Raw genomic sequence first — 27,048 nt, 5'->3', positions numbered from 1 at the left:
CTTCGGGCAATCCTTGCCGATTACCTAAGAATTATGCCTTCCCTTTTCAAACGTGCAATTACGATTTTCACGCTTAGCAATTACCCAACGCACGCCCATCTGTTTCGCGTTTCGGCGCAAGGTACGAAACGCACAACGCACACAGGCCTGCCTGTCTTTCATCTCGACGATTCGGACTCGTTGTCGATATTTTGACCGTACCTAACGCTCGAACGTGGGTGCATGAAAAAGAGGTCGTTCGAACGGACAACTTGTACGATTCCGCGTGTATAAAAATATCGCCGCGCAGGGCACACACGATTGTTCGAAAACCTCGCGCTCGCCCGGTTTCCGGTTTCGTATTTAGTGCGCAGACATTTCCTACATACCCATCCAATTACCCACTCGACCTGTTATTTAGAAATTATACCCTCCGACTCCGGGATGCCGTGTGCACCCCGCATAAGTAGATGTGTGTAATACCTGTTAACTTTTGAAGAAAGCAAACTCTTGAGCAATCGCACGGATGGTTTATATATATATATATATATATACATATAGTTTATACAGGTACGCAAAGTTGCGTCGTAGGTTATTATATCCAGTCATTATCTCAGCGCGAATTTCATTCGAAATTGGAATCCCTATCTTTTTCCGGATCGTTCATTCGTTCGTCCGTTCGTTCGTAATTCTTTCCTTCCTCGGTGAATTACATACAACGCCGGGGACCGAGCGCGATGAAAGGAAAAACGAAACCGCTTCCTCCGCACATCCTGCAGCGACCCAGAATGTAACGTACAGGTATGTGAAATTTTTCGAAGCTCACGAATCGAAGTGCGAACGTAAGTCATTGTCCGCGTGTTTCGCCGTTTCGTCGTTTGCCGGTGCGAGCGAGAATTGCGAAAAGCACATATCGCACTTTCTCACGTCCTTCGGGACCGCACGCATAGCGCAATGTGTACGTTGTTGGGCACGCACCGCAGTTGGTCAAGGCATCCGCGGCTCGGACAAAGGAGCCGAAGAGTCGACGAAGTCGAAGAAAGAAGATGATCCGAGAGGAGCGAGGACTCTCCCTTGTCATTAAACGCCCGTAGCTTATGGGTAACGAGTGTAAAGTGTCGAGGAATGCGATTACATCGAAATTGGCGTTTACCGGCGTCCGTGGTTCACCTTCGGTACGACTGTTAACGGATCAGCGCGGCCTTGCCTTGTCGTTTGCTGAAACGAAAAACCGCAAAAGGCCGAAACGGAGAAGCTCCTTCGCCCTCGGCTTCGACACGCCAACGCGGCTCGTACAACGTCGAACTAATAAAAAAACCCGGCATCCCCGCGAGCTTTTGTGTCCTATCGGGTGTTCAAGGGGATTCCGACTTCTGCGCAGGTAGCCGGGAACAGTTGGTGGAGATCCTCGCGTCCGAGGCGGACTCGATAATGTGTATCATCTTGTGCCTACGGGCGATTCGACCTGCCTCTCGGGTGAGCATTGCTAAATTCCTGAATTTCCATCGCTCCCTGTGATCTAGATGCACGATACCTGGAGTTCGGACCTGCGATACGACGCGCGTGTAACGGAGGAATCGACTAATAATATGTATGTGGGGTATCGTATACTTTGGGTCGTTGGCATCTAGGCGTACACGAGGTGCGCGTAGGTATGGGTATAAAAACGCGGCTCGACGAGGGAACACGGAATAAGGAAAGCAAAAATTCGATTTAAACAATGAGAGGAAGTGAAGCTCGAACGATCGCGGTTTCCTTTCTTCATCTTTACGCATACTCGATATGCTCCTTCGCTCTTTCTACCTTGTAGGTAAACGTACACGGATGCAACTCCAACGACCGTCGGGACGCCGCTTTGCCCGCAGCGGACGATAAGCTTGTTCCTTTTTTTTTTCTTTTTTCTTTTTTTTTAATTATCGCCCGTCCTCGACGCTGTGAGAAATACTCTCTCGCTCAATTTGCAGCTTCGTTCTTCGTGTAGAAAGTTCGCGAGTCCGGAATTAATTTTGAGAAACGAATTCACCGATTCCGATCCCGATGCGCACAAGTATGCAAGTTGGCGACACGGACACGCCGATCGGTTATTTCGTTGCAATCTTTCGTTCAATTATTGTGCAAATGAAAGAAATTTTCCATCGTCGAGTTAATTTCGAAAAAATGATCGCCTGCTACCCGTTAAAGCGGTTGCCTACCGTACGTATAAGGTAAATTCGAATTCCATAAACCGGAATACTATTCGATTTTCGTAATCGCAGTGGAATTACGGTAATTTCGCATTATACGCGCTCGATAATTGCCTGGTGTGCGCGGTACGTGTCCGTGTTCTGCATATTATATCTATATGATCGATACATACATATTTTCAATAATTCTCTGAGCCGCGAGCCGATTGGTCCGAGGTGCCCGATGTCTGCGTGTCAATGCGAATGAGTGAATATATCGGTGGTGTTGGTGTCGGGTTCGAGGTAGAGAAAGAGAGAGAGAGAGAGAGAGAGAGCGCGAGAGGAGGTGGGATAGGCAGAGACGGAGAGCCGCGGGGATCGTAATAGACGGGGAGGAGTACCAGCTGGCGTCAGAGTGACACGATCTAAAATTAGAGCGCGTGTTGCGTGTCCACCGTCGCATGCTCATATCGAACGCCCCCTTCCGGCTTCGCCTTATTTTCATAACTTCTTTCAATTTTTTTCCGCACTTTGCCCGGAGAGAAACCGTGAGAAGGAAATCAATAAGGTTTATACCTACGTGTTACACACGCATACGCACAGAGAGAGGGAGAGAGAGAGAGAATGCAACGCTGCTCACAATCAGCTCCTATCGCACTCTCTCTCTCTCTCTCTCTCTCTCTCTCTCTCTCTCTCTCTCTCTGTACCCATAACGCGATCCTGTCTTGTACTTCGCCGCCACCGGCGTCATCGTCATCATCATCATCATTATCATCATCGTCGTCGTCGTCCCACCGAATAACCGATTGCTGGATTACGCTCCAGTATACCAGTAGAAACACCGACGATGAGAGACAATGGCCGAGTAGGTACGTAGGTACGTACCTACAACCTGCAGGATGGAGATGAAGACAAAGCGTTTCCCATGCCGTCGCCTTATACGTACGTGTACGGACACCGATGGGATTCGAGGTCGCATTTTTATTAGATCTCCTCTTTGTATCCTAGGCTCTTTGTTAACACTGGTATACCTGCGTATTATAGGTTGCGAATATTTCATGATAACTGATTATATAACCTATATTTGCCGCATGCGAGCAAATCTGTATTTATGTGCGTTGTCGTTGATTTAATCCCTGTCTCGTGATCGTGCGAAGGGATGCGGGAAAATTTAGAAACGAGAATAAGGATCTCGAGACTCGAGTTCTGTAAAAATTCTCAAAATCAATCAGACCCTAAGTATCTACTCGAGTTGGAAATTATGAACAATATGCACTGTTGTACGAAGACTCAACGAATGTGTGACGCGTCGAAAGATTGCTGAAAGAAGAACGATTGTCCGTGAATTTCGATTTAATGTCGGGTCGGGAAGTGTTTGAAAATTTAACGGTCGAAACAGTTGAGCAAAATAAATAAAAGCACAAAACCATAGGGTGTAAATTATAAGGCAGCGATTTGGCGCTCCGCGATAATAATACCCACTGATTAAAACTTACTTAGCGTTAGTGTGTAACGGATTGCCGGGGCTGTTAATTAGAGCTAATTACATAGAAATATGAAACTTGGCATTCGAGTATGAAATAATTATATCCCGTAAATGAAATACTCTGTTAACCGAATCGCAGAAGGTGAATGTTACGTATTACGGACCCGGTAAATTCAGCCAACCGGCCAATTTCACGATTTTATCACTCCGCGTCACGTCAGCCTTATCGTATGCAACCGGATCAACAAAGCCCTCCCCGTATTTCGTTAAATTTATTCTTATATACCCAGGAGAGCTGTTATTTCATTACAGGTACGTCGAGGACTGCCGATACCGAGTCGCAGATTTTTCTCGTAATTATACGCTTTACGATAAACAGGTTGTCCCTCTCTTTTATACGTCGATGAAATTTATTCATTCGTAAAAAAAAAATATGCAAACAACTAGCGCAGATGCGTCGGTTAATTCCTCGACGACGATTTAATGTATTCGAGAAATCCGCAACGCGAAAGACAAAAATATTGCTGCCGCGATAAGCGGGGGACGAAATCTGACCCTTTGCTTTGCTTTACTTTGCCGCCGTCGCACCTGCTCTAAAATCGACTCTCGATCTTCCCTCTTATTCTACGTAGCTGTATTTCCGTCTCGCATGCAAGTCAGCCCCGGCAAGCGGCTAACTCGAATCCCGGGCCAGCCGAGAGCGAACCTTTCACGTCTTATCCGAACACATCAAACCCGTTCGAGGCTCAACCGACAAGGTAATTGCGGACCTTTGGCTTCGACAAGTCGAGACGGTGCGTCGTACCTGACCAGGCTATAATCTGGGTATCGCTGCTGCCGCTGCTGCTGCTGTTTGACAGGGCGCAGGCTTTGATAACTGGCTAACGGTAGGTTGCAGCCCTGTTTCTCGACGAAAGGCACAACTCGACCGATTGCTTATTGCCGATCGATTAGAAGCTGCCAGAAGGAGGCAGCGGTGCGTCGAATACTTGCGGATGAGAAGAATCCCCTTACGCTGTTAAAAATTGACCAACAGTCGGGGGTGTGGACTACTGTAGAACAATATTTATAACGTTAAAAAATGTTCTACAGACGTTCGCATCGCATTTTCTTTCTTTTCTTTTTTTGTTTCGCTACACTGCCGAAGAAATACCTTCTCACCGATCTGCCGTATCGGTAGGTACCCTAAACTTGGATTGAAAAAAACGGAGTCGAATCTCCGGTGTTCGAAATCGATAAAATTAGGATCCTCTGGATGGCGTAGGCGGACGCGTACTCGTGCGTACATATGCGTGTGTGTGTAATATGGGTTTTCGTGCGCAGCCGAGCAGGAAGCCCGAGGCGCGGTAGACATGGAATTACGATGATAAAGTTTGGTGCAATATGTCGGAAGGCTGCAGCCGCGGTGCGAGAGGCCGGCCGGCTGTTGGAATAAACGGCGCGAATAAATTTCAGGCGTGTAAAGGGTTATTCGAAGCTCGCGCCTTTATTCCACCTATGATATAAATGATGATACTTACCCTCGGACTCCCGACGCGTGTGTAATTGCGAGAGGCGCGTCGCGGCTTACTCGGGGATAAAAACGCGTATTAGGTGTATACGGTCGTGGAGAATGAGAACTGACGAGAGAGAGAGAAAGAGAGAGAGAGAGGAGGTAAAGAATGAGGAAGAAATAGAACGCAACAAACCAAGAGAATGAGAAAAAAAAAAAAAGATATGAAATAAAATAATGTGGAAAAAATTTTTTCAAACAAAAAAAAAAAAGAAACAAGGAGAGGGTTGAGTTGGGAGCGTCGAATCGAGGCGCTTAACGAATGGACTGCAGCACCGGCAGACACCGGAAACTCGATACGGGTTCGGGTTATAATCTTGCAGTCGACGCCGGGTTTTACACACCCGGGGTTTGACGTAAATTCGTGTTGATGTCAACTCCGTTCGGCGGGGGATGAATTTGTGGGGAAAAAAGGGTGCACTTTGCTATATTACAATATATATATACGATTTCTCTCAGGACCTGCGCGAGGGAGCCAAGCAAGCCCGCAACGTATTCAATTTACCCGCCTTCCGCCTTACGCGGACGTTATAGAATGTCCTGCGGCGTGATATTCGGGCTTACGGACGCGGAAAATACGGCTCTGTCAATTTGGTAGCCGTTTTTCCTTACTGGCGTTGTTTCTTTATTTTCTTTTTTTTTTTTTCTTTTCACCCTCTTCTTTTCACCGTTCATTTCTGGTTCGATTTACGTTCCGTCCACGTCGTATTTTGGGTATAACTTTGACGCTTTTGAATTATTACTTCAATTTTTAAGATTTTTTTCAATCATTTTGTTTATAACAATAACAATTTACATTATCTCGCAATGATTACTCTCGAGTATAGCAAAAAAAGCGCAAAGAAACATTATGAAAGCATCTCTAAATGTAAAGAAAAAAAAATGGCTGTAATATAGTCGGTAAGAATACTTACCACTACGACTCGAAGGGTTCGTAATTTGGCTTGACAACGGAAGGAATTTGAGAAGCGAATTATAATTGTAGGTTGAAAAATTGAAAGCTTCATTTTTATTCAGGAACATCTCTTTCCGATGTAGGATTTTGTTTCGTAACAAACACTACGGTGACGAGAATAATAACAAGACGAGAAAATCGTTAGTCAAAATAAACTTAAGAAAGTCTTCTTCCTTTTCATCGACTTTTACAACTCGAGTTTCAAGATGCTAATCACTCGCGGCAACAATGCCGGGTCGATACGCTTTGATATATTCAATCAGTAATAACGATCGGCCGCGGTGAATTTATCATCCGATCTTAATCACCGTGCCTGGAAGTAACAGATACGGTTGTTTAAGAAGTTTACATACCCGCCACGTACGCACACACGTCACACCTTGCCCGTACGATACTTCACGTAGACGCGGGTATAGCTATATGCGATAAAAAAAAAAAAAATTGCGCGCAGGCACGAGAGAAAGGGAAATACGTGGATACACGGACGTATGCCGTGCGTTGCCGGGGTGAAGGATGATAAGTGGGGTTGATCGGTAACCCGTTCAATTAAATCTGACGCGTGCGCTAAATCTCCTTTCGTTGTGAGAATGAAAGAGGAAAAGGCGCGCGCACGCAGACAGACGTCTTCCTCCTATACGCACAGCCTTCTTACATCACGTGGCATACCTTCGCCAAAGTTCGCAATGTCCTGCACAGGTATACACATGTGCAGACTTCTTAAACGAGCCTCGCGCGCATCTGCGCCGAATAACCGAGCACCCCGGCACCGTGGCACCACCTATATTTACATATTTAGCTCTGCTAAGAACTCCGGCATATTGTTCGATAAGGATCTTGCGGTAGCACCGGCTGCGCGAGATAACAATCGAGAAGAAACCCTTTCTCCCTGTACTCCTTAAAATTCACCCGCGGAAAGAAGCGAAGCACCGATAGCCCCGCCTGCGCTCATCGCCGCCCCGAACCAACGACGACCACCTTGCCCTTGCCACCTTACAACAATATCGCCATCTGTACCTCATTAGCTTAAGCGGTCGAAACATACCTACCGGCGAGACACGGTCCTCAACCTCGAGGGCCTTACCACGGGCCCTGCCGCACCTCCACCCCGTCGTCATTCGCCCCTTTCAGCCCCATTATACGGACCGTTACCCGCGTTACACCTCGAACGACGCGCGGAAGCGCCGCGTCATTTTCGGCCTGCGTCAGCGCGTATTGGGAGAAATTGATTCGATGCCGCCGCGAACGGATGCCCGCTGAAATTAGACGTTGCCTCGGAGAGAGATTTTACATCGCCGCGGTGAGGTTCGAGTCGGACACGGATGTCTGCCCGAGAGATGGAGTCGGTCCGATATCCGTATGCGGTTTCAGGTATAGAAAGTTGATTAACATTTTCCGAGGACAACAATGGACGATTCGCTCAAAACTCACGCTCCGTCACCGCCGTGTAGCGTTGCAACGGGATGGGAGAATACCGGCGGCGTTTGTACTCGCGTGAGAAATTACTAACTGTTTCCTCATGTGCCTCGTATTAACGACGGATACCTGTTAAGTACGCTCATACCCATTTCGTGACCCTTACGTCTACCTGACTGTAGAGTGCGGAGCTTCAATGGATTAGAATTGGTGCGTGAAGGAGCTGCTTTTTCATGTTTAGTGGGCCTTCTGCAGCCCACTTCCGCTTCGATAAGTATTCTCGAACTACCGCGGAAGCCTTCGATAAATGCCGCTTCGAGATAATATGCAAAAAATAATTACCACGCTGGGAATTAATCGTCGTCGTGATCTGATTCTGCCATTCGAGATAAAAACCTCTTCTCCTCGCAACATGTGCTTCCGTAACGTCTATTTCTGTTCTTTGTTTCCTTTTATTAAAAATTTCCGCAACCTTAATTACACCGCGTCTCTGTGTATGGTATAGACAATAATTTTCAACTCACTTCAGAAACTCTTATTGTAATCAGTTTCAAAAGTTCAGAGTTTTTTTTCTTTAGTAATCCTATTTTGCCAAATTTATTTTCACGTCAGGTGAAATGAGACGAACTCGTCCAATCGCAAAGATCTGTACGTATCCCTAGTATCTACACACTCTTTATCGTATCATAAGAGCATATAAGCTGCGAAGTATATCGATCTACTGTTGATCTCAATCCATATCTACACGTACCATGACGGATTCTTACTTGAGATGTTATGCGTTTTTCTCGCTCTTTCTTTTGTTATTTTTTCACTTTTGTCCCTCGTCCGTTGTCCAGCTACGGCTCTTTTTTTTTTTTCTTGATTTGCACTGCGTGTAGAAATAATTTATCCGTAGGTATGTAGCGCAGAAAATTATACTTTGGCATCAAATCTAAGGCAATGGTATTGGTTATATATATGTGGTATATACCTACCGACTCGCACGCGAACGATTGCCTCCGGGCAGATCTCTTCGCATCACCGGGTATCGCATAGCGTCGTTTGAAATCTTCTCTCCTACGCCGCAATTCTACAGGTTTTTCCAGCAATGTCGGTATTTTTTTATTTTTTTTTTCTTTTATCAATGCTTTTATTTTCAGTTTATTTCCTTTCATTCTCATTCTTCTTCGCTCGCATGTAATCGTTTCGACAGAAGAAGAACAATTTTTTAGCTCTTCGTTGTGTATTAATTATACCTACGCATGTTTCGTTATACGTGTTGAAAAAAAAAAAAATTAATTCCCTTATCAAATCAACGAACATATAATTATATCGGTTCGGATTTCCTTGCACGTTATTTTCAGGCTTTACTGCAGAGGTATATTACAGGCAGAGGCTGGAATTAGTCTCGTCAAATGAAGGCAAGGCTTGTCCTGAAGCAAAGGAATAACGCATGCCGCACAATGACTGCGAGGGGGAGAAAAATGGTAAAAATAAACAGCGAAAGAGTATAAATAAAAATAATGACGAGCCACCCACGCCGGCCGGCGAGACGGGTGAGAGAGAAGCGGCAGCAAAAGTAGAAGTAGAAGTAGAAGTAGAAGTGGAAGAAGCAGAAGCAGAGACGGGAACGGTAGCCCGGAGAAAACGAAAAAACGATGCGATAGCTGCAGTAATGCACAACAATAACCGGGGACCGAGGTGTATACAATAAGAAAGAAGGTACGGTATTGAAAGGCAAATGAGCCTTCGGCTGTTTCTATTGCGCGCCCACATCCGCTGCTCTTTTCAAACTTCGCCCCCCCAAACACGTTACGCAAATTAATCTCGTGTTAACACGCCCGTTTATCTTGACCATACCCGAACCCGAGGGATGTGTGTCCCTGTTTGGGAGATCGTTTAAACATAATGATTTATCGGCACCATTAATTGTTTAACGCGACAAGACGTACAGGTATCGCTGTACACCTTATACGGCAAATGCCGTGCGATGAACATTTTCTTCCTATTCGCAATGGAACATGACGTTTAACCGTGTATTCAGACGTACGTGTGGCGTGCGTTTGAGGCTCCGTTTCACGCGTGAATAGATTCATTAATATAATAACTTTGCTGCACAAGCATGTTGTGTGTATACAGGCAGACGTAGAGCTGGTAGTGCGCGCCTCATCCAGGAATGAAATGCAATTAATTACACTCTGTTGTCACGGATTTTCATCGTTTTTCAATTGAGAATTGTTTTTTGGTTTTTACTTCTTATACAAGTACACCTCCATGCCCCTGCCAACGATCGACCTGTTATTAATCAAGTGTAATCTAGATTGATTTTTTTCACATTCATCGAACAGGTATAATATCGTTGATTGATCCTTTCGATAATGCGTTCTACTCGGCCAGCGCGAGGCTAGAATATTCCACATCATAGTATTCTTAGTTTCAGTTTAGGTGTGCTCACGTTTATACTTTTGGCATTAGTCGTGTTAAGAGTAATTGAATTTTTCGGGGCTTAAAAGGATCGCGAAATAATCACCGAAACTTTTAACAATCTGATAAACAGTTCCTATTTCATTCACGTGGTATAAATAAATTGCTTCGTCGGGGAATTGAATCACTGCTGTAATACGTTTTTAATTAATTACAATCGCTGGATTTTTTACTCGAGAGCTGCACGGGGTCTTGTGTAGACAATGAAAGGGCCTCTTGCCTATAGTTACCGCTATGTGGCAAAAGGTACGATAAATACTGTCCGTACACGCTTGTGTGTGTTATCACAATAATGCAAGCCCCTCGATTCTTGGGACTAACGGTATTATCATACAGCTAGATAATAAGTCTATATACCCGTTCGAAAATGAGCAATGGTTGACATTTCTCGTCGCATAAATTACTCGGTACTTGGAATCCTCGTTAAAAATCTATTGACACCGAGGAATCGTTTACGTACCCAGCTATACCTACTCGGTACCGCGTTTCTTACAATTAGACATGTTTCGCCTTTGTCAGTGTAATTAGGCTCTAGCTTCTGTGTCCCTGGCCGGGGATAAAGATTTTGTTACGAAACAGCCATTCGCTCGTCGCTGCACTTCTTCTCGCGTTATTTGATTATTTTACGTTACGTAAAATTCTTGTTATTTGTAATTGCATCTTTTCTAAGGCGTTCCCAATGTTGGTAATAATAATTACAACATTAACAAGATTTACAATAACTGTGATGTCAAGAATTTCATCGTGTCATTTCAGAATTTCCGTACATCCGTTTATAATATTTTTTTTCTTTCGACTAACTTTGAATTTTCCCACGGCTGCTGTTGTACATGGTCAACATTTAAGCGTTCGTTGTTACTCAACATTTGTTTGATGTTTTCAGTATGATCAATCCGACGATATCGTAGGTTTCTGTCAGTTGAGGATTAATTTACTCACTACAGCATAATAACGCGTTGCGTCAACGAGCAATAAATGGTAATAGTGATGTAATACCGTGATGATCGTCCGTTATCGACCGTTGATTCATTCACCGACAGAGCCCAACATCTCGATCCCCGCTTGTAAGTCTCTACACAGCTAGACGATAGCGGGGATTTCCCTTGCGACTAAATATTTGTGCACTAAATATTTGTGCTGCCATTAGCGTCTTCGATATTTACATCCGATTCCTCGATTACCTCGAATTGCAACGCTTCTTCCCTTCCCTCGCGACGCGTTTCGAAACATTTGAGGAATCAGTTGTAAATACCAAACGCAGTTAACGTATTTCGATGCGTTGACTTTGCGCTGAAAATGTATAGAAAATGATTAAAATTTACAGAGTCATCGTTGGAAAACTTGCTATATTCAAATCACATTTAAATTATCACCGCAATGAAGTAAATGATGAGAAAGATCCGAGCGAAATTCAAAGTTTGTAATCCAACGGCTCGAGTGACACCTAGTGGCGACTGGTCGAACCTGTGAATCCGGCGGCGGCTTTCGGAACCCAGTCAGAGGCTGCGACGGTCTTTAGGTTAGCTTTCTGTGATAATTCGGTGGTTTGGGAGTCTGCGGATAACAGTATAACCTGCTCCGATATATTATTGTCACCGGGAGTCGTGTGGGTCTGGATTAATATTTGGTGTGCATCAGTGGTATATTTGTGAAAAAGATAACGTTAACACCGCAATTCCCCCACGCACAGGTTAGTATGTTCACCTGAGTAAGTAATCTAGCGCGTATTCGTGGACAGTCGAAGTGCAGTCGAGGTATTCAGGCCAGAACGCGAACATCCGGGCATTCAGTTTCGGTAATTGTTGTTTCCCATACTGTAAACACGCCGAGAGCACAACGTCAACGTATTTTTAAACTACGTCAACTCTCCTCTTGCCTACTTTTGCATTTAGGGGTATCATCTCCTGTGTGTGACTGTGGTCGAAAGGTTAGGAAGCGTCTCAGTGTTTCTAATCCAATGAGAAACGTCTCTGACAACTTGAACAAAACCTGAAACTGCCCGTGGTCTCTGTGAAAGATGTTGCCCTCTCTCTGCTCCTCGCCTCATCTTTTCACAAAATTCTCAATGCTGTGTTGTTTTCATTCGTCAGTGATATGAAGACTGCAGAGCTGTGATTGACGCTGGAGCTTCGGTAGAGATCGACCTTTAACAGGAGGAGGAATAACGTTAACCTTATGCCATCAGCTACTGGTACGAAACTTGTTTATTCATTTTGTCTAGTGGCCTCGTTTTTTTCTCGTGTTCTTATTCCTACTAAGAAATGGGCGCCCGCAATTGTTCCTCTATTGAGCTGCTATTACAAAAGTATCAATACGTTGGCAATGAGCTGCATTCTATTTTGTAGCCATGCAAATCCCAATCTCAGGCTGATGCAAACTTAAAAGTAGACGTTAGTCTTGAGCACAAAGTAGTCGTTGATGTTTCAATATTCACATGTAGCATGCCTCTCTTTTTGCTCTGATACATCATTGTTTACTTATATGGTCAACGAAATAACGATCATTTTAAGACGTTCTTTGAGACTTCATCTTATCCGTGTGATTATTTTAACCTATCGCTCCAAATTATTATCGGTCATTGTAAGAACGAATTGGTGAAGCGATATGCTCAATGTTATCCTAGGTGGAACTAAAGCTGCAGGGCTGTTGAAGGGAGGGGGTATGCCCAGTAATGAAGAATGTGGAATCCGCGATGTATGGGGGCATAACTTGGACGAAGAATTCCGAACGATTCGCCAAGTTGTGCAACAATTTCAGTACGTCGCTATGGATACGGAATTTCCTGGTGTTGTCGCTAGGCCCATAGGTATTCTTACATTATACATTGCTACACTTCCATTAAGTGAAGTATTTCTCTCGTGAAACTCATAAATTGCCACAGATATAATTATAACAGAATCGATTATTAGGTGAGTTCAGAACAAGTGCCGACTACCAATATCAATTGTTGCGGTGCAACGTTGACCTTCTAAGGATCATACAACTCGGTCTCACGTTTCTGGACGAATCTGGTAACACACCTGGTGGCAGTTATACGACATGGCAATTCAACTTTAAATTCAATCTACAGTGAGTAATCACTTTTATGACGACGTGAATTTTTGCGTTTTTTCTCCATCGATCTATGTCGACTCCGTTTCAGGGAGGACATGTACGCGCAGGACAGTATAGACATGTTGCAAAACAGCGGTATTCAATTCAAGAAACACGAAGAGGAAGGTATCGATCCTCTAGATTTCGCCGAGCTTCTTATGACCTCGGGGATAGTTCTTGTCGATGATATTAAATGGCTTTCTTTTCACTCTGGATATGACTTTGGATATTTACTGAAACTGCTCACTGATCAAAATTTACCTCAGGAAGAAAGCGAATTCTTTGAGCTTCTGAGGATATACTTTCCAACAGTTTATGACGTCAAAGTAAGTTCTTCAGTCGTTAATAGCATGATCATTTATTCACAATATTTAAAACAATGATTTTTATATTGTGAAAGTGGGTAAATTATCTATAATAATTTATTACTTCAGTATTTGATGAAGTCGTGCAAGAACTTGAAAGGTGGCTTACAAGAAGTCGCCGAACAACTGGAACTGCAACGTGTTGGACCGCAACATCAGGCAGGGTCAGATTCGCTACTAACTGGCATGGTATTCTTCAAAATGCGCGAGGTATTCAACGTTTATTATTATTCGTAAATGTGACAAAATATTCACCTACTTCTTTAAAAATTTACGGTGCCGTGATTATCGTCGTTGTCCCGTAAATTTCTCAAGTCTTGCATTTAAAAGATATGAAGCTGATGCTAGTGGTCAGAGTTAGCAGCCGAACACGCCGACGTTGATACAGGTAAGACAGTGAAGTCGATTACTCGAAATTTTCATACGTCACATGATATTTTAGTACTTCTGTAAAATTATAAGCAATTAACTGTACAGCATTACCCTATTTAAAAGAAGTTAAGCACGCTTGACTGCCAACTCTGGTTGCTAGCTTCACCTTCATGTGAAAAATGTGCATATGTATGTATGTATGTATGTATGTATGTGCATAAGATGTGTATGTACAGTGTGTGAACAAGTCAATTTTTTTTATTTCGCAGATGTTTTTCGAGGACAATATCGACGATGCGAAATATTGCGGACATCTTTACGGCCTTGGTACGTCGTTCGTTGTCAACGGTTCTGGCGGTTATCTAGACAGTAACGGAGACAATTCATCTTCCTCGTAATAGATTGTACTTCATCGCAATGAAAATCTGGGTCCCGATCAAGTATAGGCGATCTAATATGTACGCTCTGCTATACATGTAAACAATTCTGAAAAGTCTGCGAAAAAAGGCTAAGACCGACTCATGTGACACCGTATATAAATGTATGTAGATTTTTACACTGAAGCTACAATTACAGGTAAAAAATATTGAAAATTCATTTCAAAAATTGTAAAAAAAATTCGTCGTCTCGAACGTCGGACGGGTTTGATACAGGAACGGAAATAAAACAAAGTGCTATTTGTTAAACATTGTTATACAGACTGTTCATAACAATTTACAAGATAATAATTAAAAAGAAATTATAATTAAAAGGAAAAGTTTATAGATATTTAATAGTAATGCATAAGTGCTCACTCATTCATTCATTGGTAGTTGGTGTCGTTGGCTCGTCCTAAATATTTAATTGCTCATTGTCAATGCCAATTTATGTTTAAAAAAACGTTCAATTTAAAAGAGAAAGTATTAATTTAACGCATATGTTATGTTATTGACGTCGTTTGGCAAAAATTTTAATTTCTTTTTGCTAGATCCATCATGTAACCGAACGCCAACTGTAGCCTTGGTATACCTACCTGAGGGTCTCCGTGTAAGACGCGGTTTTCGATACAAGGTCGCAACACTATATGCGTGTTTGTTGAAATGAAAAAAAAAAACAGGAAAAGAGACTTACCGCCGAATTCTCTTTTATGCACGGATAAATGTGAACGAATGAGCGAGCGATAATATTTGTATTATTGATTACGCGGCCGTCCAAAATTTCAAAAGTTTCGATACGGAAGCTGTTACCCACAAATTTGTCGATGTTTTACGCATGTTTCGCATCATCAGGACGACATCTTCTAATTCTTTAAGCACGGTTATCGAATCGATCGTTTGTAAAGTACTATTATAATTCTTGATTATGAATACAAGTGGTCGCAATGTGTAATTAGCTTTTTTTCTATTTGCAAACTAGGAATTTGTGCAAATACATTCTGAATACATTTACATGTATTCTGTTGTTTCATTTGTTATGTTATTTTGTTGACACGCATACGACGAAGTAGTAAACCCGTGAAAACTGTTATTTAACCATTGTCTTTTTATCACCTGGTTAAATGCGTAATCAGCTAAGGAACGGCGAAAGAAAATTAACAACTATTTGATAAAAAATATTTAACACATATTCCAAAACAGTCGCTGAACGAGTATAATGTGAAAAATGGTCAACTGTACAGGTAGTTTGAGTACGGATGTGAAGAGTGAACAAGAATCCCGAATCGATACAGCTATGTTCCCACAACATTTTTCCTTAATACCGCTTGTTGCGAAAATGCTGATGCTCGAGTTCAGAAATTTCAGCGGCACGTAACAGGCGTATTACAGATACATATATCGGCTCGTTGAGAGCTCAATCGCTGCTTGTCGGAGGCACACATTTATCGGGTTATCAAGAAATCGATAGTGTAAAGTTTTCGGTTACCCGGTCACGGTGGTCCACCTCAAATACTTTGAAATCTCTTATTTCTTTTTGTTGAAAATTTGCGTTTCCGTTGATTAATAAAAAACACCTCACCCATGCTCTTTTTCCCAACAAACCCTTATCGTGCTGTAACGGGTAGGACAATCTTTTACCTAAAGAAAGGCACTCGTCTTTTGCAAATGCATTTAGTACAATTCTCGCAATATTCTGTAACGTTTTGAGAGTCAGGTTTTCGTTAATTTTTGTGAACAAACGAGAGTGCATAGATCTCGCCTGCTCCGGGCATGTATTTTAGTTACATGTGTGACCCAAATCCAGCTGATAAGGTACATAAATAATTACTATACACGTTAAGTACTTCAGAACAGCGTGATAAGAACATTGCGTTTGTCATCATGCTTTCTTTCTCGTTATTTAAAAATTGTTCAACCCAGCAAATAAATCCTCTACACATCGCAAAGCCGCTTAGTACGTAATCTGAAGACATCGTATAGTATAATTAAATCGCAATAATGCGATAACCTCTTGTCTGCACGGTAGTAATATCTGAAATCAAATTTCGATGCGAAAGCGTGGTCGCCGCGCATTTGCGCCTGTATTGTACAATCCGAGTAATAAAACTTTGGAATACAGCGCGAATTACGTGGAACACGATAAAAAGAAAAATTTAGTGAACGGAAACCCTAGTTTACTAAATGAGTAACTCTAGAGGTATCTGGGCCTTATCGCGAATGATGCGTTACCGTTGGACAATCGCCCTTCTTGTTCCCAGTAATCGTCGGATGAGTTTCGTTTCAAACTAATATAAGGACGGTAAAGACCTGCAAACTCTGTGTGGTGCTGATATGGGAGGCGGCGCACGCACGCATGGATCATAGTATACACATCTAGAAAGATAAAACAAGTTATCACAGTGATATCAGAAGCAGCTTATCGCTTTATTCGTATCTCGTATAGGCATAAGGTTCAGTTGTCTTCTGGTTGAGTTTCTGATTAGTTTGCACTCCCGGATCGGGAAAAATGCAGGGGTTGATCGTTTCCCGGCGTAACGCGGTTGCGCCGCTCCTGCTGGTGGTTCTCCTCGCGGTCTCAGCAACGTGGGCCCAAAGTGAGGGTGAAACGTTCGAAAGTGCTTTTAAAATCGAAGATTCGGTTCCGCCGGAAAACGTAGCGGTCCCTGATCAGGAGGGTCGCTTCCAACCCCCGGAAACGTCGCCGTTATCCGAGCTGGCCGATCTGAACGGCGGTGTGCTACCGGAAACGCCGGCTCAGCCTAGCGCGGAAGAGGGAAACAGGGAGGTTGTCGAAGAACCGGAAGTGCCGAAGGAGGGTAACGGACTCGACGAAGAAGTCTCGCCTCAGGATCTCGAGCCGGAGCTCGCCCCGTCATTTGGGACTTATTCCGGTAATGAAGGCTTAAAAAGTGGAAAATACGTCGCCTACGGTGAGCAATTCGTTTCTTATCATTGGGCGTGACCGTTAAGTACTGGTTCCCATGTTTCGTTACACTGATTTGTTCATCGTCGTTTGGCTTTTTATTTATCGGGAGGAAAAACCGCGTCTTGTCAGCCAGTTGTTTTCGCGAGCTTGAAACGAGCGTCGTGACGCCGCTAGCGGATTTTTATATCACGAAACAAGTAGCTTGGTTCGATTGCATCGTATTCGCACACTGGAGGGTTCGGAAAAATTGAAAATTCTTCGCCGCTTCATTGCGTAGATAATGAGAAGAAATTGGCATTAGGTATTTCTTCATGTTTACCACCAATTTTTAAACGCTAATGTTTGCATTCGAGACCCTGCCAAAGTTGGAATCGACGATAGCCACGTCGCGGCGTCGGTTCGAAATAGCAAAGACAAAGACAGTTTCAAGCTTATGGTACCGATTCGCTTTTCGTCGTGACGTTTACCGTACTTTCTATTTAAGCTACGGCAAGCTAAAAACAAACCCGAATGGATTCTGCTATCTCAGATGAGTTTTTGTGACTCATTACGGTGCTTAGTAAGAATGTTTTTTCATCAACTACGCGAGAAGGTGAAGCGAAATGATTTGCTGGTTGAAATTCTTTATCAATAGCGACTTACTGTTACTGTATATCTGCAGTTATTTCCAGATTAAAAGTAGTACCAAACATAGTAGTGAGTCTTGAGGTTGATCGCGCGTCAACTTCGATGCTTTATCATATCTTATCGGAGTATTATCAGTTACTCACTAACTGACATGAATCTGCTATGATTCATCATTTGCAACACACCTTGCTTTCGTAAACGAAACGAAGCGTAGTACCGCGCAGGGCTGATAACGGGGGATTTCATTGACTTATTGTTAATTATATCGCTCATCGTCATCCCTTCAATTCCGAGGACGAATCCGTCTACTTTATATCGCGGAAGACTGTCACATTATGGTAGAAATGAATTTGATTCCTCGTCAACTCTAGAGAGTCTTCGTTTTATTAGCATATTGACTATTGGAAGCATAGAAAATTCGTTTGATACTGCGCTTGATAATACGATGAAAAAGTTGGAAATCCTCTTTCGTCATCCGAAATTTACGTTACAGTATAATTATAACACATTTAGGTATAATGGATCAACCGAAGTTGATTTATAATCTTGATTTTTTACTCCATCGTCGCACCCTAATGTTAAGTGAAAAATTGCAACAGCTTACTTTTTGTGTTTAAATGTACACGGTGAGACCTTGTTACGCTGCTGAATCCGTGTGTTTCATGGTTTTTGTATAGATTCCGATGACCCAGAAGCTTATAGATATGCACCCGCCGAAGGTGGAACGACTAATTATCTCATTACGGAAAGCAGGCTGGCGACTATTAGGTCGCAATTTATGTATTGGTACTTCGATAAGGGTGGAGACAACAACAGGGGCGATTACCAGACAAACATACACGCCTCCACTAGCAGAATTCATAAGAATTTCAATTTCCAATTACCTTTCTATGGATTTCGATTCAATTATACTCAGGTGAGTAAGTGTTTAATATAACGAAGGATGCGCGATAATTGTAGTCACATAGATCAAGAATAAGTGGAGGGATAAAGTACCGCTGATATTTGGCTATCTGAAACGTTATTTCAGACGGCCAGCCATCGGCTACGAATTCTTGTTTGTAATTTGTCTTACACTTGTCTGTTTAATCGATCCATTGAATCTTTGAGAATGGGGAAACATTTTTCCGTACGTTTATCTGGAAATATTCAATAGTGTTCAGAGAATTGCTTCAACTAAAATGCAGTCTTCATCCTCTCTTAGCTATCAATGAATGGTTACCTGGAGTTCAGCGACCCACCGGAACACTTTACTTACCCCTTGGTCTTTCCAGTCAAAGACTGGCCTCAAAAAAATGACCCAAGTTTCATCGGAATTTATTTTAGCAAGTGCAGAATAGGTAAACTGAGGCCAACGGATTTGGATCAAAGAGAGCCTGGGGTGTACTTCAGGTATTTTGATTACAGTATTCTTCAATCTCTTTGAATTTTTCTTGCCTTAAACCTGTGGTACCACATCTCTTTATTCCCGCTCAATGTCTTTCAGACAAGAGAGAGATCTTCAAAGAAGAACGGATCAGTTTGGAGTGGAGGTCCGCGAACGAATTAAGTGGGACATACGCGAGGGTGTCGTTGGGTCCGACACCTTTGACCCAAAGCATGTGGTCATAGTGACTTGGAAGAATATGTCCTTTGCTGGAGGTATCGACAACTCTCTTTACCACACTAACACCTTTCAAATGGTTTTGGCCACTGACGAAGTTTACACTTATGCTATGTTCAACTACCTGAACCTCGAGTGGTCCAGTCACACAGAAGCTGGAGGTGATACCACCACTGGTGACGGCGGGAAACCTGCCTATGTAAGTCTACTCAGGAATCAACTTATTTACGTGCAATTCTGCGATCTGTTAATTTTCGAATGGAAAAGTACAATTGCCTGTTTCTTTGTCGATTTCCAAAGATTGGGTTTAACGCTGGAAACGGGACGCAAAGTTACGAGTATCAGCCCTATTCTCAAATGTCGACAGTTCGCGATCTCACTGGAAGAGGCTGGGTCAACGGTTTTCCTGGACGTCACATATTCAGGATAGATGAAAAGATTATGCTCGGAAATTGCAACAAAGACATTGGTGAGTAGTTTGATTCGTGGTCTGAGGAATGTTTTACACCGCATACCGTTGAATTATCTTAATGGTGCTAAACAATCTTGATTTCAATTACAGCTGGGACACATTTACCACTTGTGTTCGCACCGGAGAGCGGAAACATGCTTGGGGGAAGTGTGGTAAACATAACGGGTCCTTGTTTCGATACAAACGAGAAAATAAGGTGCATATTCGACATGGAGGAAGTAGTCGGCACTGTTATTGACACCAACAGAGCCATTTGCGTTCAACCATCTATGCAGGCAGAGGGATATGTTCGTTTCGAGGTGGCTATTGGAAGTGGTAGATTCAATTGGAAAGGAAAATACTTCGTCGGTAAGATGCTTCAATTACTGCAATCGACGTTACACTACCATTGTAATGTGTAACATTTTTGAATGCTTTGTCCATTTAATAATTTCAGAAACACCTGCAACGGCTCAAGAAAAGATATTCTTCTCTACCAGAGCTGTGCATGAACGATCTCCAGCTGAGATCGAGATAACTTGGAACCAATACAATTTAACTAGCAACCTGAACGCTGTCTTGCAAATTTCCTTATGGGGATATCGCGAGACCACTATTCGACCTGAATTCGAATACATTGATGTATTAGAGGCGAGTATTTTATCTGATTTCTTATCCTCGTATTCTCTGGTTGCCAGACGATTCCGAGATTCCAACGTTCATGCATATTCATTTATTATATTTATACCCTTTGAACAAATTCACAAAATTATTTATACAATTTTTGTCACAGGAGAGCACAACCAATACCGGCACGTACACCATTATTCCTTCAAATTTCCGAGCTAGAGAGAATCCGTTACACCTTGACATGCACTTCGGCTTCATCAAAATAAACCTTACCAACCCAAGCCAATATTCTGGACTAAACATCTCGCCGTGAGTCTTATTCATTCGAATAAATGATACAGTGACTACATGTCACGACCATCACTCCTGCACTTACAAAATCTACATATCCCTGATAATTTGTTTCAAGAGTGCTGTGGAGTAGACCGATTCCTTTGGGATGGTACTTTGGGCCCCAATGGGAAAGACTTCATGGAACAAACTGGCCAAAAGCGCTCTGTAATAATTGGATTATGAACGACAGGTACTTGAAAAATTTTGCAGCTGAAGTAGCGCTTTGTCCGTGCACGTTGGCGCATGCATTGAATGACAAGGGCCGCTTTATGCCCGATTTTGATTGCGACAAGGACTCGAACCCCGATTGTTACTACCACCGAGGTGCGGTTCACTGCGTCAAGACTGGCGCACCAAAGTAAGTCCTTAGTAATCATCGAAGATAAAAATCACCCGGCTTTTACCTAACTGAAACATTGTGATACAGCCTAGACGGTTCAGAGCAGCAGTGTTGTTACGACAAAAACGGCTATGTCATGTTGACATACGATCAACAGTGGGGTTCACGGCCTGGTAGATCTCACAACTTGGGCTACCTGCCGTGGAACGAAGCGAATAAAGTACCAACACTTTCTCACTGGTTCCATGACAAGGTTCCAGCATATCTTTGCTGTTTGTGGCAAGAGGAGCAAGCTGTTGGATGTGAGACTTTAAGATTCGAAAGAAGGCCATCTCAAGATTGTGTCGCTTATCAAGCTCCAGCTGTAGCTACCGTCTTTGGAGATCCTCATTTTTTTACGTTTGATGACTTGGAGTATACCTTCAACGGAAAGGGAGAATTCGTGTTGACCCGTGTCGATACTATCAAAGACAAACTTGATGTCCAGGCTCGATTTGAACAGATGCCAGACAACTTTTACGGTGCAGTCAACGCTACTCAACTCACGGCCGTCGCAGGTATTCGAAATAACATTTGAAATATGAAAAACTTCATATATAACAGCGTTTTCATCTTGCTAATTTTATTTCATCTTAGCCCGAGGCAATAATTCAGCTACAATAGAAGTTCGATTGCGACCGATGCATGCGAGATGGAGATACCACTTGGACGTGTTTGCCGATGGAAGACGAATATATTTTGATAGGACGTCATTGAAGTTTCAACATTTTGCTGGCGTCACAGTTTACACCCCGACTTATATTCTCAACCAGAGCGAAGTTGTAATCATGTTCCAGACAGGCGCTGGAGTTGAAGTTGTTGAGAATGAAGGGTTCATGACTGCCAGGGTCTACTTGCCATGGTCATACATGGTATGAACGATTCGTTTAAGCTAATTGTAAGTAACAGTGGGATTAATTATTCCGTACTTAACCGATATAAACAATATTTGTACAGAATAAAACACGAGGACTGCTGGGCAACTGGAGCTATGACATTTCTGATGACTTCACCAATCCGGATGGTACCATTGCATCCGTGTCCAATGTGAATAGTTTTGAAACAATTCATAAACAATTCGGTATAAATTGGATCCTTACGGATCGCGAGGATTCGCAGAAAGGAGCTGCCTTGTTTACGAGGGAATTTGGTAGAACGGCGAGCTATTACGCAAATGCATCATTTGTGCCCCAGTATCTCAGAACTCCGGTCGAATTTTTAGGAGCTGATCGGTATGGGTTGATTATTCGAAAATTACGAGCGGGTACGCTTAGTCTGATAATCATATGGATAACTCACAAATTTTCTATTCCACAGCGTGGGCGATATAAATAGAGCAAGTGAATTGTGTGGTGATAATTATCAATGTCAGTACGACTATGGAATGACCCTCAATCGAGATCTCGCACATTTTACTAAAAATTATTACGACACTGTAACTGAGATTAAGGCAACGAATGGCAGGCGAAGTATGTTCACACATGTATTATATTAGTATTCAGTTGCAAGGATTGAGAAAGTTTTCCGTCAGAAAAAGAAAACCATGTGATAATGTGTGATTTGCATTTCAGCAATATCTTGCGGAATATTGGAGACACCGCGATTTGGTAGAAAAAGCAATTTCCTTTTCATACCCGGTACCAAAGTTACCTTCGAGTGCAATCAAAACTTTATACTAATTGGAGATCAGCGTCGAACATGTTTAGAAGGGGGTCAATGGGACATTCCGGAGTACGGATACACAGAGTGTCTACGTAAGTATGCATTCATAAATTTTTGTTTGTTCTGCCACATTACATGATTGAAATTGAACGCACCTGATTGAAACGGTTTACTCATCTGGGCGCTTTACATCGTGTAAGAAAGTTCAGACAGATATAAGCACTTGTTCGGAACCTCTAATGCATTTAGCAGGTGTGCAGAATGTAATTATTGCGGTCACGATATGGTGTTGAGTAAAATTAATTGGAAAGAATGCTTTTAACATCTGCGGCAGACTTCGTCACAACATCTTTGTTGATGAGCTTGAATTTCATCACTGCTGCGATACTGTAGGTCACATCGAGTATACTCAGAGAACAGCATGGACTATTATCGGAATAATAATCGCGGTACTGATACCAGCGATTATCATTGGGGCTCTGATAATAGTTTGCATAAGAAGGAATGCATCGTCAGATAGTTCAGCTAAATCATGGCGGTTTTCTGATCGCGGATACGGACTTGATAACGATTCGCCTCTTTCACGGCTAAGCACCCCTTTGAAGTCGGGCGAGCGAACCATTTCTCCTACTAGCGAAACTAGTACCGACGGCAGTAGTACTAGGAAACGAAGATCCTATGACAAATCATATCGTACCAACGAACCACTTCCTGACAAACCTTACACAGAATTTGAGGAGAAGGTTTGGGCCCTAGAGGATGATCCTGTAATTCGGAATAGCGTTGCTATATATGCAGAACCGCTTAGAAAAGCTGGTAGTCCGAGCAAAGAAAGTGATGTGTGAAGACATCTATTATTAAGATTGTTTTTATACGAAAGAGACTTTTAATTCATGTGTCATTGTAAGTCTCTGATGTCAGCTTCAATTATTAACTGAACTGTACTTATTTGTGACCACAAATTGCGACCTCATCAAATTCCTAACAATTGTAGTATTTTACTTCATTAATCATCCGCTACATTAGAATTGTTGCTTATGTGGAATAGAAATCTGGTATTCACTAAAAATAATATTACCTCTTGTGAGGAAGCAAATCAGATTTTCAGAGACGTGACTTATACAACAAATGAATTATAAACCAATAAGCTTTTTTTACGATGAAGTCTGTAGGAGTTTTTCTGTGTCTTAAACTAGTAGTAGTAATAAACATGCAGTCTTTTTTCGAATCAAGACCATATGTTGCAGTATATTATATAATTTGTAGTAAACGATTTATGTCATATACTGTTGTCGTATTATATTCTACTTATGCTGTAACGTTTATGTTATAATAAATAAGTACTACAAATTTTGTACTACCAGGAAATTTCTATTCCACACAAGCATTTTGAAATCGGAGAATTGTAATAAAAAACGCAAACTTTAATTGTACAGAATCGGTATTACAGTGGAATGGAAATTTCCAAATTTGTACAGGTGAAATTTCCATTTCTCAACATCCATTCAAACACATATCCTCTTATTACCGGTATCATATTCCTTGTCTTGGAGCTTGGTAACAATTCCCTAAAATCATGCAAGATATTACCTTTCATAATTTTATTGCGGCACGGAGATTATTGCCGATTGGTTGTAATTACTACGTTCTCGAAATACCTAAGAACGGTTTTATTTTTGGGGTGGGGTACTCTCCTGAAAGCTTAATTACATTTTGCACAACCGTTTAAACAGTAATCCGAATGTCTTAATACCTTACGATATGGTATATGCACTTTTTACAGAATTTAATTTGTATCGATAATTTGTAATATTGATTCCTGATGAAATCTTCAAATACAGGTCAACAAGAGTATAGTTCAAGACAAGCTGGGATCACTTCAGGCATAGTATTTGCAGCTATAATTCCGATAATATTGGTCATAGTGTGTATTGGCTATCGAGTTGTTCAGAAATGGAAAGCTGAACGAGAGCAGGAAGAAGCACTTTCAAGGTAATAAAAGTTACTTTTCCTCTTCTCATGTATCTCTTATCGGTTCACTTATACCAAACCTGTTCATCCGAATATTGCAATTTATAGACAACGATCTACCGAGATGCAAAGGATTGCGCAGATCAAGCAAGCGAGAGAAGATGCAGAGGATGAAGACGACGATGAAGATGAAGAATCAGTTCCGAAATCTCCTTACGCAAGTAAAAGTACGGAGATCAATTAGGAGAAAAAATACCCAATAGTTGTGTAATCCGTATTCGAAAAAAAAAGGAAAAAAATACGAAAGAACTCAGTCCCATTCCACTGTTTGGTGTTGAACATTAGAATTACATTTCGTGCCTGAGTAAATTTGAGTTTATGTAGATCGCACAATGCGAACCATTCAGATCATACCACATTTAAATCCGCAATGTATCAGCGACGACAAATTATACATAATTAGATATAAGTTATACATAGGTGTACAATGTTACATACGCCTAGAGGTATGTAGCATATGTATAGTATACATAGTACAATACAAGGGGAGAACTGAGACGATCATTAATTAAGCTGGGCAATATAAATTCAGCTGTTATTATAGGCGTCTAACAATATTTATATAGAGAATCTTTTTTTTTGAATCAATAATATTATATATGATACATCAACTCCATAATGTTTATGCCGCCATATTTCGAATTTTTTCAAAATCAGACAAATTTCGTTACACATCTCACACTTACGTCTTAGCATCTATTCGTATGTACCTTGATATAAAACTTATATTGATTGACATTAATATTTTTGTTATAATATAATTGAATTTAGTGTTTTGAGATTAACTCTTTATCACACTCCTTTCATTGATCCGGCCAGCTTTCAATATGTAAGTCTGAATTTAGTCGTGCGTTAGGATTATAGTTGAAAATTAGGTTATTAGAATAACATGTGCTTGTCAAAGTACGACGTTTATTCATTGACTTTTGTATTTTAAAAATTATATCAAATACCTAACTAATGTGTTTCATAGATGATTTGCTTTTCGATATATAAATATAGTATCTATTTATATTATAACTGAAAATGTATGTATAGATGAGTGATTCGGAATGATGTATACGAATGTGGTAAATAAGTAGTGTGTGATGCAAGAGAGATTAGACAGTAAGAATTACCAATTTGCACGTGGATTGATTTTTTCTAAGCGATTATAAACGACAAATGGTATGGCGGGCATACCTTTTTTGAATCACAATCATTATGCTCATAAATTGAGACAAGGTTTGCAATTTTTTCTCATCTTTCATTTATTTATACGCATATTCTTTTCAGTCGAAAGTCATGAGAGAATTCAAATTTACGCCTGATCTCGCATTCAATGGCAATACAGTAAACATCTGATTGACTAAACACGGCTGAATATTGGTCGGTTATCGACATACGTTTACCAGCCATGCACCTGCAAAAGTTAGTTCTAAAAACATATTTTGTGTCAGAGGGTAGTGCGATATGGGGGACACATATTTTTACACCGTAGGGGGACATAGAAATCACGAGAGTTTCTCTTTAAAGCGGTAAAGAAGTAATTGAATCAGTATATGAATCAGGAACAGCATCATATCCATCTTGAAATTCACAAGTTACTGTATAAAATTCATCACTTTGCTTGCACAGCTAGCTTAATCCATTTTCAAATTTGCCTCCCACCGTTTGTCACTTTGCCGCGTATGAGTCGCTGCTGCAGCGCTATCTTCAGGGTGTTTGCAGAATTCTGGGACGCCGACGAGTCGAGCGTGCCGAGGTCGCGTCCTGCAGCTCTATTTGTATGAATTTGTGCTTTATTTAACGAGTTTTCTACAACTAATTCCTTCTATAAGGCTGGCGTTAGTGAGAAATGATCGAATAAGCAGTTGAGAATCGCGCAGAGATTCGTTTTCACGCGGTATGCTTGCAACTGATGTGTCTCAACGCTAAAGAAGTGACGATCGCGATTTGACCGTTCGTATTTACACTGCAGATTGAACTCGTAAATATTTCCTGTATATTTGTAAAGTAATCATGTGTTGAGTGTGCTATTGACTGGAAAATTTTCCCTTCTAATTCTGCCGTGATTATTTCGGGTATAATAAGTGATGTGCGAATGCTACAACGACATACGCGGATACATACGTATGCGTATGCAATTACGTAGAACTGTACAATTT

The 27,048-nt window shown here is 41.8% G+C and overlaps 2 protein-coding genes across 6 annotated transcripts; both read left to right on the top strand.

The window, feature by feature from the left end:
• Positions 1-11,545: 11,545 nt before the first annotated feature.
• LOC107219337 (CCR4-NOT transcription complex subunit 7) lies at positions 11,546-14,997 on the top strand. 3 transcript variants are annotated; one of them, XM_015657534.2, is made up of 7 exons: positions 11,546-11,703; positions 12,104-12,204; positions 12,637-12,819; positions 12,923-13,082; positions 13,156-13,432; positions 13,541-13,681; positions 14,113-14,997. In XM_015657534.2, exons 2-7 carry the CDS (start codon positions 12,189-12,191, stop codon positions 14,239-14,241), a joined length of 906 nt encoding a protein of 301 aa, XP_015513020.1. In that variant the 5' UTR covers positions 11,546-11,703; positions 12,104-12,188; the 3' UTR covers positions 14,242-14,997. The 3 variants fall into 3 exon arrangements, with proteins under 3 accessions (XP_015513020.1, XP_046598567.1, XP_015513021.1); XM_046742611.1 differs by having other exon boundaries at positions 11,546-11,721; XM_015657535.2 differs by having other exon boundaries at positions 11,546-11,808.
• Positions 14,998-16,604: 1,607 nt separating this feature from the next.
• Positions 16,605-25,413, top strand: LOC107219336 (protein mesh). Of its 3 annotated transcripts, XM_015657533.2 has the most exons (16): positions 16,609-17,189; positions 18,490-18,728; positions 19,017-19,204; positions 19,299-19,614; positions 19,716-19,884; positions 19,978-20,235; positions 20,324-20,517; positions 20,660-20,805; positions 20,906-21,187; positions 21,257-21,726; positions 21,806-22,080; positions 22,166-22,440; positions 22,526-22,677; positions 22,780-22,962; positions 24,712-24,862; positions 24,950-25,413. In XM_015657533.2, exons 1-16 carry the CDS (start codon positions 16,766-16,768, stop codon positions 25,083-25,085), a joined length of 3,858 nt encoding a protein of 1,285 aa, XP_015513019.1. In that variant the 5' UTR covers positions 16,609-16,765; the 3' UTR covers positions 25,086-25,413. The 3 variants fall into 3 exon arrangements, with proteins under 3 accessions (XP_046600111.1, XP_046600109.1, XP_015513019.1); XM_046744155.1 differs by lacking the exons at positions 24,712-24,862; positions 24,950-25,413 and adding an exon at positions 23,264-24,210 and having other exon boundaries at positions 16,605-17,150; XM_046744153.1 differs by lacking the exons at positions 24,712-24,862; positions 24,950-25,413 and adding an exon at positions 23,264-24,210 and having other exon boundaries at positions 16,605-17,189.
• Positions 25,414-27,048: the final 1,635 nt, after the last annotated feature.

This window comes from Neodiprion lecontei, chromosome 6 (genome assembly GCF_021901455.1).
Source record: "Neodiprion lecontei isolate iyNeoLeco1 chromosome 6, iyNeoLeco1.1, whole genome shotgun sequence".
NCBI classification, from domain to species: Eukaryota; Metazoa; Arthropoda; class Insecta; order Hymenoptera; family Diprionidae; genus Neodiprion; species Neodiprion lecontei.
The sequence above is the reverse complement of the archived record's forward strand: the minus strand, read 5'-3'. Positions and strand labels throughout refer to the sequence as shown.